Genomic DNA, 9,598 nt, shown 5'->3' with positions numbered 1-9,598 from the left:
TTGACCCCCAAGAAAATTAACCCTACCTGGATGCCTTTAGGCCCTTTATGTATACTATTGTTGACCTCAAAATTTTCCTTTAATCCAAAAAGTATGATTTGTTTAATTACTTGGGGTGGGAAAGTTAGAGCTTGTTTGGGGAGATGGAATGCTAACTTTTTCATCCGCTATGCATTTTCAAAGCTTCACAAAATATGTGAAATTTTATGAAAAAGTGTGAAAAATTAAAAAGTAATACCCATATTTAAAACATTCTTATAAAATCTATTATTTTTTTTTAATTACACATGGGACCCATATTTTTTTTTTCCAAAAAAATGGTTCCTAGATCTACTAATTTAGTAGCAGATCTTTTTGTATAAATTGACTTTGTCAATGAATCTCCGATATTGAATTCTTGACTTTTAAACTCTGTACAGTAGATGCTGATATCTGTATTAATTCTGTCATGCAATGAATTTATTTTCGGAAGAAAAAAAAAAAAAGAAGGAAAAATATAATCTACAACCTCTCACTACCCTCCTTCATATATTCCTCCTTCCCTATTTTTCGCCGTGATAGTCGTGTCTCCGATCTCTATGGCAGTTAAACGTTATATAACGTGGGACCCACTGAAGTTGGTGGGTCTCACACCCTTTACGTGGCTAACCCACTTGACAGTTTGGCCGAGCCAATTTTGAAAGAAATTAAAGACAAGCAGAAGAAAAAGAGGAGCATGAGAGAGAGAGGGGAGAGAGAGAGACAGAGAGAGAGAGAGAGAGAGAGAGAGAGAGACAGAGAGAGAGACAGAGGAAGGTCCGTTCCCATAATCGCCAAAAACGAGGTAAAAGTTTTGAAACGTAAGAAATGAAAAATCAAAGTTGACGCCTGAGAGGGAAAGAGAGAAAGGACTCAAAGGAGCGAGATTTCCGTATATTCACATTTTGCTTCAGAATGCGTTTTTCTTGCTTATATATATATATATTTAAAACCAGAAACGACGCCGGACAGAAGGATTAGAGGGGGAAACAAAATTAATAATTCTTGTAAATCAAAACTCCCCTCTCCTCCACCGCGTTCTTCCTTCTTCTTCTGCTTCTGCTTCTGCTTCTTCTTCCGAAGAAGCTTCTTTGGAAGAAGAAGAAGCTTCTTCGTTGCCTTTTAGAGGAACATTGAATTGCAGAGTCTTCGGACAAGCAATCTTACAGGAAACTGTCTCAGATCCATAGGAGATCATCACTCCTCCGTTGTTGATCTTGCGGATTACAAATGCTCCTCCTCATGTCCCTGTTTTAGTCTACATCTTAACCCTACCGCTTGCCGTTGCTGCGCCAAAACAGATCCATGTTTTGCAGTTAAAGACCTTACCAAGTCTCTTCCGCGGCAAGCTTCCGTTGTGTACAGATTTGGTTGGAAGAGACAGAAGCCCTAGACAACTTTGACCTCATTTTCCGATGAAGAGCACGAGCCGTTTTTTTACGATTGGGCTCGTGGCGGCATGGTATTCGTCCAATATCGGGGTTTTATTGCTCAACAAGTATCTCCTGAGCAACTATGGATTCAAGTATCCGATCTTCCTTACTATGTGCCACATGACAGCATGTTCCTTGCTCAGCTATATTGCCATCGCTTGGTTGAAGATGGTTCCAATGCAGACTATCCGATCCCGTGTTCAATTTATGAAGATCGCTGGACTTAGCCTCGTTTTCTGTGCTTCCGTTGTTAGCGGCAATGTCTCGCTTCGATTCCTTCCGGTGTCGTTCAACCAGGCAATTGGTGCCACTACACCATTCTTTACCGCCGTGTTCGCCTATATCATGACGGTGAAGAGGGAAGCTTGGCTGACTTATATGACTCTTATCCCTGTCGTTACAGGGGTCATCATTGCCAGCGGGGTGAGTCCTCTTCCATCCATCTTCCCTGTTTTTTTTCTTCTTCTGCCACGTTGCTTTTGATTTTAATTGTATGTGTTCACTTTCTGTTTGCTTGCGTCTCTTAGTTTTCTTAAAAATGCAAAACTGAGGCTGTATTTCTCTTGAGTAATTTATTTGCTTTTGGTTGGTCTGTCTAAACTCATCTTACCCGCCAAAACGGAGAAATCAAAAGGGCAGAGGGATTGGTATTGACAAAGGAGCAGCTTTCTTTACGAATTTTAGTAATTGCCTTTGTTGATATTCTAGTTCTGCACTGCCTCTCAGCTGATTTTTGATGGGTCAATGGTTTTGTAATCCTGTCTGTACCTGTCGATCACCATGGGGGCAAGGTTTCCAAGCTAAGGAACTTGTTAGGACCCCAAGGTACTTATTATTGTCTTTTATATTGATTGTGTTGTGAAATGGTTGCAGGGGGAACCAAGTTTTCATTTATTTGGGTTTCTAATGTGTATCGGTGCTACTGCTGCAAGGGCATTAAAGTCGGTGCTTCAAGGGATTTTGCTGTCCTCTGAAGGGTAAGGAACATCAATGGTGTAACCATGTCTGGGTTCTAGCATTATATCTTTGTTTTGCATTCAAAGTAGTTATGGAAGTATAAAGATATGCTGAAGTTCTTAAATCAATGTTTACAGGGAAAAGTTGAATTCCATGAATCTGCTGTTGTACATGGCTCCAATTGCTGTTGTGTTCCTTCTTCCCACTTCACTAATAATGGAGGAGAATGTTGTTGGAATCGCAATAGCACTTGCAAGAGATGATAGCAAGATCATTTGGTATCTTCTCTTCAACTCTGCACTTGCGTATTTTGTGAATTTGACAAACTTCCTGGTCACCAAGCACACCAGTGCTTTGACTCTTCAGGTATGCCCTTCTGGTCAAGTACATGCTCATTTCTGCAAAAACTATTTCTCATGAGATTAGAATAATGTATTTCAGTTTTGGATTTTAGTCTTTTGTGAAGTTTCTAGATTCAATTTCAGTATTGCTATGTTTATTCCCTTCTTACATTTTTATCATTTCTGTCAAGTTCTTAGATCTTCTTTAGATTTGTAAACCTTATAATGGGGGGAAATGTTTTGATCAATATAAGTGATTAAGTATAAGGTTAAAATTGGTAAGAAATGTTTATCATAGATAATGGTTATGATAACCTTCTTGATGAAGGTTATCTAGGCATTAATTCTGGGAATTGCCACAGAGATGAAGAACATTCATGTGTTATGCTTGACAATATCCTCCTGTAGTTTGTCTTTTTATGTTATCATGAACATGCTTTAAGTAATAAAGGAAATTGCCAGACCTTAAAGCACAGTATATGTTAAATGGATGTATATTTTCCTCCAACTCAATGGTGCTTGTCTGTGGATATATTAATTATCAGAACTCAGAAGTCTTTCCCTTCCAGTCTTTGATGTAGCTATGCCACTAAGAGGTTATGCTAGATTTGTGGCAGAGAAATAGAAATGTGATCCAGGGTTTCTAGGGCTTATGTGGTGATCGGAATGGAGGCATATTTGGTTTTAAATTCAAAAGTGAAGGTTAAACCATATTTCTGGACAGCCTTAATCAGTAGTTTATCACCCTTTCCCGTAATCCATCACGGTCATGAGTTCAGTGCTAGCATCTTCCTTGGATTCAGGTTCTTTGTTGACTCAATACTGGTTAGGATCTTCCAATGGAATTGTAGATGATACCTCTAGTAAAAAAATGTAGATAATGATACCTTTATTAAGAAATTGTAAATAAAGGTGTACTTGATTGACTGATATGTGAATTTGATGGATAAGTCTGATAGAAAATGTCTTATGTGGATGACTGGTCTTTTTTCTTTTTTCTTCTCTCTCTCTCTCTTTTGGTGGTTGGGGGGGGGGGGAATTAGATTGTGGGGTAGTTGGATTTTTTCTTCTCTTTCTCTCTCTCTCCCCCTACATGCCATTTGCACTCCAAAGAGGTTGAGTGGCCCAAGCTTGGTACCAAGGGCATCCAATCCCAGGTAAGCTGCTTCATGAGGCACTTGACCCCTAGAAATCACCAATGGACCAACAGGCTTGGGGTTGTGAATAGTTAATCTAGTCCTTAATATTATTACTTCTTACATTTGGGATGGCTGTTAAAATACTTGTTCCCCAACCAAATGCATACAAAGTCTGTTCACTGTTAGCTTGAATCACATAATATACATTAGAGATGTGAAGGCAAGAGCAAGTTGTTGCTACATGTCTTAAAAAATTTATATCGCTTGATTCTAACCCTTCCAGATCAACCAGATCTGTGGAAGTTTTAATCTGACATGGAAACTTAACTAATGTAGGGGGAAAAAAATGCAGTACCAGAACACATTTAACCTAATCTGCCTGACCAATGACAATTAAGAACAACGAAAACAGGAAAATTAAACTGATAACAACCCTCCACCCCCATGATTGGACAAGAGAAGAGATTCCTAATGTAATGAGAAATCTGGAAAAGAACAGCAACTGGGACCACATGCTGCCTGATTATGTCACCAGCTGTCAAGTGCTGGCATCTAGTCTGATATCCTCTTGTTTCTCTGGTACTGATGTTGGTACCTTGCCCCTGTACTAGTATGTGTTGAATGATTGCTCAGTTTATTCTTGATGACCTACTTATGTATATTTCAGAACCTGTGCAATGATTGCATTGGAAAGACTTTTGCATTCTGAGTTTTATCGTGTTTCTCCCCCAGTCTTATCAAAATGGCCAGTCATAGCTGAATCAAACTCAGGCTTGGATCAGGGTTCCAGCCAGTACTGATCAGCCAGTCCTAGCTGAATGTAACTTGGGTCAGCTTTGGCCAATCCCAAAAAAAAAGTGTGAACCCGGTATCAAAGGGTTCTGCACAAGCATAGTCCCAAGGGGCAATTTCCCCGCGCAGTCTTACCTCAACAATTTTTGCAAGGAGACTGTCTCGATGCCTTTACCTCTGGGCTACAACTTTGACCAATCCCAATGTGGTCTAAATGATCTGAATTTCTTGCTGTTGTTTATGATTTGAATTCTTTTATTGTCCCATTCTCATCAAGGATCAAGGGGTTGGTATCAGCTCATATACGCTCTTTATGGTTCTGGATCAGTGAATACCAGCTGGTACAAACTCAGTTGAAAAAATTATTCAACCAACACACCAGAGCATATGCCATGAACTATGGACCAGCAGCCGGATAAAAAGATTTAGAGGCAGGGCAGGTTGGTCCATAGTTATTGAGAACACTTGTCAGGACATCTCTCAAATAATGTTATTTATTTGTCAACTTTTTTGAGAAGATTTCTCCACTATGATTAGCTAACTTTTTCCAAGTTAAACTAGGGTTAAAAAACTGCATGGCCCAGTTTATTAGAAAGAGAATCTAAATACCTGAATGTAAGAACTAAATGCAGATGTCAAACAAGCTGACATGAATATGTGCAATGGAGGCCTTTGAATGCTCAAATACCAACTGAGCAAGTTGATTCAGATTGCAGCATCTAGCAGAGCGAGGGTTAGGCCTAAAATGACTAGCAGAAGTGAAGAAGTCAGATAGGTTGGGGCTAGTAACAACTATGGTTTGATTAGAGTTTATTAGAGAAAGAGGATCCATTTAGCTGACCCTATTTTGTTAGCATAAGTTGAATTGCCGCATTCCTTTGCGTATAACTAAGATCTGGTATAATATAGACTGGGTAAGAAGAAAAATGTTTCTTTAGAACCTGTTATGGACATATTTCCAACAAGTTTCCAAATTGGAATATATGGAATTTGTCTTATATAAGGGAGACGTGGATTTCATCATTTGTCAAGCATTGGTTTAGCTATTGTTGAGAAGACATTTGCTGGACTGTTCCTTTGTTTTAAATTGCAATATTGCAGTCATGTAAGAAAAACTGGGATAGTCTTTTGTCTCAATTTCTTTAATATATCCACAATAATTTCAAATTATTCATCTGGGGTCGGTCTTCTTCTTTGTAGCTATAAGATAAGTTGAATCCATCTTGAATATACATCTCAAAAGACTGGGTATTAACACTTTGAGATTAATGTGATTTCTACTCTTTCAGGTCCTTGGAAATGCAAAAGGTGCTGTGGCTGTGGTAGTCTCTATTTTGATTTTCAGAAATCCTGTATCAGTGACCGGAATGCTTGGTTACTCGCTAACAGTTATAGGAGTTATCCTTTACAGTGAAGCAAAGAAACGGAGCAAATGAAGCATCTGTACGGAAACAACATGCAGATGCATTTTTCATGTATTTTATCCTTTTATTTTTTTTTTATCAAGAGCACAGCTACATAGTTTCTCAGAGCTGAGTTTGTGTTACTCATTCGATTCACATATTGTGCTCTCCAAATTCTTTTTGTTGGAAACCAATGATAGGGTTTTCCACCTGTATCAAGTATCAACAGCAATTGGCCAGTTTAGGAACAACTAGGACAATCTCAATAAGAGACCCATTAGTAGTCTTGTCTTGTCTTCCTATTTGGAAAGTAAGGAGGAATGTTGCTAATTTTTTCAGGGACAGAATTGGGTCTCTTCTGTCCAATTTATATGCTTTTAGTTAATTATATCCATCTTTTAGTTACTCACTGAAAGATATTCTGATGATGCTTATCTTATGATGCCACACGTTACTTGATTTGCATGTCGCCATCATAAAACCCTCTTCTTTTGGAACAACTCTCAATCATGTATTTAGTAACCGGTTTTAGGAACTGGTATTAGTCGCTCCATGGCACTAGTACAGTTAAAATGTCACACGGGCCAAAAAATAATGGTTCCTTCTAACTACTGCTAACTACCGATTAAGAGTGGTCGTCAACTGTTGGTAAAACCTTCAAATATGACCAAGTACCTGCATGAAGAATCAAAGAAAGGATCGGAAGGCAGGCGTCCCTAAATGTTGGAACTTTTCAGTCCTCATTCTTGATGTCAGACTAAGATTCTTCTTCATCTTCATTAGGAGACATGTAATATTCATCGTTATCGTCCTTAGGAGACATGTAATATCTGATGTATCCCATTTCTGCAATCTTGTATTCAACCATAACAAGCAAATCCAAAGATAAGCTAATAGTGACAGTACTGGACAATGGACCCGCCTTAGCGAAAGAATTCATATATCTCAGGAAAAACGTCAACGACACTGGCTGCTGCATCTCTATGATGACAGCTTCATCTGGCTGTAACAGTTTAAATCGCACAAGGATTAAAAGGGAAAGAACGAAATTAACAAAGATTAAATAAAAGTCAGAATAGAAGGCAGAGAGGCTGTCCCCATTTTAAAGATTATGATCGAATGGAAATTTGTAGAAGAAACGAAACGCCAAATAGACATACCTTGTCGACAGAGGCGTTCGGCCTGCAAAAAATATTTGCAGTTCCAGCATCACACCTTGACGAAAACATTACGCCTTCTTCTGTCACCGAGATCACAACTGCCAAAACCATCACCCCAAGAGATTAAAATTAACGAATAGGTTTTGTCTTTGAATTCAACAAATTGAATCGCGAACATATGTTGAATCAAATGAAATCTATGTTTTTAACAGTTACCAATATCGCCAATGGAGCTGAGATCCTTGCAAATTCTGCCGAACTCAGACGAAGGCATGCGGACAATGGCCTGGTACTCTGCTTCGGGGATTTCAACATGGTCGCTCGCGATGTACGTTAGGTTCGTATCAAAATCTGAAATCTTATCTTGATCTTTTGATACATTCAGAGACCAGAAAACCAGAAATCTAATATCAGAACTCTACAAATGAATTCTTTACATCTTCCGTGCAAAAAGAAGGAAAGAAGAAGGGGCAAAAACGAAAACCTAAGCGTGTACACAAAGAACACCAAACGCTCACGGAAATCATCAAGCAATAGAATAAATCGAAAAGAAATCAACAGAAAAAACCTAAAGAATAATCGAATGAGAAGAAGAAACGAAACGGGAAATGGAAAACAACTTACTAGGGCTTTCGAATATGAAAGTGACAGTTTTGCCGCCGTCATCGGACTTGAGAGTGATGATATCTTCGGTGCCGGCACACTTGAGTATCTTGGACATGTACTTGAGGTTCATTCCCAAAGACAGATTCCTGTCGCAGCGGTAGTGTTCGAAGCCCTCAGATCTCAGGAGGAGGACTACAAGAACTACATTGCTGGAATCCATAGCCTGAAGTGAGAATCCGGTGGCCGAGCAATCGAAGTTAACATTGGTCACCAGGTCCCTGACCGCCTCAAGAACCTTCTTGTACAGACTCCCCTGCACAAGCCTCAGTTCCAACATCTTCAAGATTCGACGAAACTGTGGAAGCGAAATGAATTTTACTCTTCGAAAGAAGAGAGGAAGACGAAACGACAGGCTCTAGGGTTCGGATGGAAACAGACAGGGAAACTTAGACTTCACAAAGCCGTGCAAGAATCTGTAAGGTGTCTCTCTTATTTAAGCCTTCAAAACCTTCTAGTTATATTGGCGGGAAATACCGGCCTTCTCGCCTTGGATTTTTATCACCTCCAACATCTAGCAACCAGTTGATCGAGTGGTTGAAGCAGTCTATGCGGATACAGATTCATACGCGGATTAGGCGGATTCATACCCGGGCCCAAATGAAGCATCCGAGCCAGTGGAGGCACAGCACCTCAACGCAAAAGTGAGTAGTATGGGGAGAACAACAGGGGCGGACCCACTAAGGGGCCGAGGGGGGCCATGGCCCTCGGATTTTTAAATATTTTTAATAATTCCTTTCTTATTTCACTTTTTATATTAATTTTCTTTAATTTTTTTCAGTTTTTTTCTCTTCTCACATGTGAAATGTCACTATTTGGCTCCCCTCAATTTTGAAAATAATTTTTAAAGGTAAAATAATGGATATAATTGTCATCCCTAGTTAAAAACTAACTCTTCAATCCCTATTTATTCTCCCCCTTTTTTTCTCTCACATCTTTTTTTCTTATTTATTCTCTTCTCTTTCTATAATCGTGGGTTAAAGAAAATTTTTGAAAAAAAATCTTACTAGAAATTCAAAATGTCATTCCTAATTTGAAACTAACTCTTCAATCCCTATTTATTCTCTCATTTTTTTCCTCTCTTCTCTTTTTTCCTATTTATTCTTCTTCAACTTTCTATAACGTGGGTTAAGGAAAAATTTGGGAAAAAAATCTTCTTCACAATTAGTACTCTTTATCCTTTTCAATTTATATATTGTTTATATTTTTTTCATTTTTTTTTGTTTTTCTTTATTAGATTTTATATTATTTGTTTCTTTATTTCTTTTCTTATATGTGTTATTTGATTCTATATTGTAAATAAAATGTCTATAGCTAGTAAAGTAAATTACCTACCATTGGTTTGCATAATTGCATCTCTTACCTAAAAAAAAAATAGTCATGTGACTTTTTAGGGTTGGAAGTCATGTGTTTTTTTTTTGTACTGATACTTTAATTTACTTACATCTTATTGAAAAAAAAATATCATTGTCAATAATTTACATATTTTTGTCAAATATATGTGGGTCCCACAAAATATGTGGACATATTCTTTTAAGTGCCTGTTTGGTTACATGAATCTAGAGATTCCAAATCTCTGGATTCATGAATCTGAGAATTATACCCGTTTGGTTGTAAAAATCTCTACATTCATGAAATTTACAGATTTACGTTTTTAGTGTAAAAAGGTGAATCTGTAGATTTATGGGTAAG

At 38.1% G+C, this 9,598-nt stretch overlaps 2 protein-coding genes across 2 annotated transcripts; one reads left to right on the top strand and one right to left on the bottom strand.

The window, feature by feature from the left end:
* The first annotated feature begins 967 nt into the window (after nucleotides 1-967).
* LOC149027788 (putative sugar phosphate/phosphate translocator At3g11320) lies at nucleotides 968-6,293 on the top strand. The gene is made up of 4 exons (XM_089165853.1): nucleotides 968-1,874; nucleotides 2,325-2,428; nucleotides 2,546-2,774; nucleotides 5,970-6,293. The coding sequence occupies exons 1-4, from the start codon at nucleotides 1,434-1,436 to the stop codon at nucleotides 6,114-6,116; spliced, it is 921 nt and encodes a 306-aa protein (XP_089021979.1). The 5' UTR covers nucleotides 968-1,433; the 3' UTR covers nucleotides 6,117-6,293.
* Nucleotides 6,294-8,543, bottom strand: LOC149027787 (DNA sliding clamp PCNA-like). The gene is made up of 4 exons (XM_089165861.1): nucleotides 7,868-8,543; nucleotides 7,460-7,612; nucleotides 7,244-7,341; nucleotides 6,294-7,086 (listed from the first exon to the last, which is right to left on the bottom strand). Exons 1-4 carry the CDS (start codon nucleotides 8,184-8,186, stop codon nucleotides 6,841-6,843), a joined length of 816 nt encoding a protein of 271 aa, XP_089021987.1. The 5' UTR covers nucleotides 8,187-8,543; the 3' UTR covers nucleotides 6,294-6,840.
* Between the last annotated feature and the right edge of the window lie 1,055 nt (nucleotides 8,544-9,598).

Source organism: Hakea prostrata, chromosome 1 (assembly GCF_041222555.1).
Source record: "Hakea prostrata isolate BN-2017 chromosome 1, UWA_Hpros_2, whole genome shotgun sequence".
In the NCBI taxonomy this organism is placed as follows: Eukaryota; Viridiplantae; Streptophyta; class Magnoliopsida; order Proteales; family Proteaceae; genus Hakea; species Hakea prostrata.
This window is presented reverse-complemented; position numbering and strand designations above follow the sequence as displayed.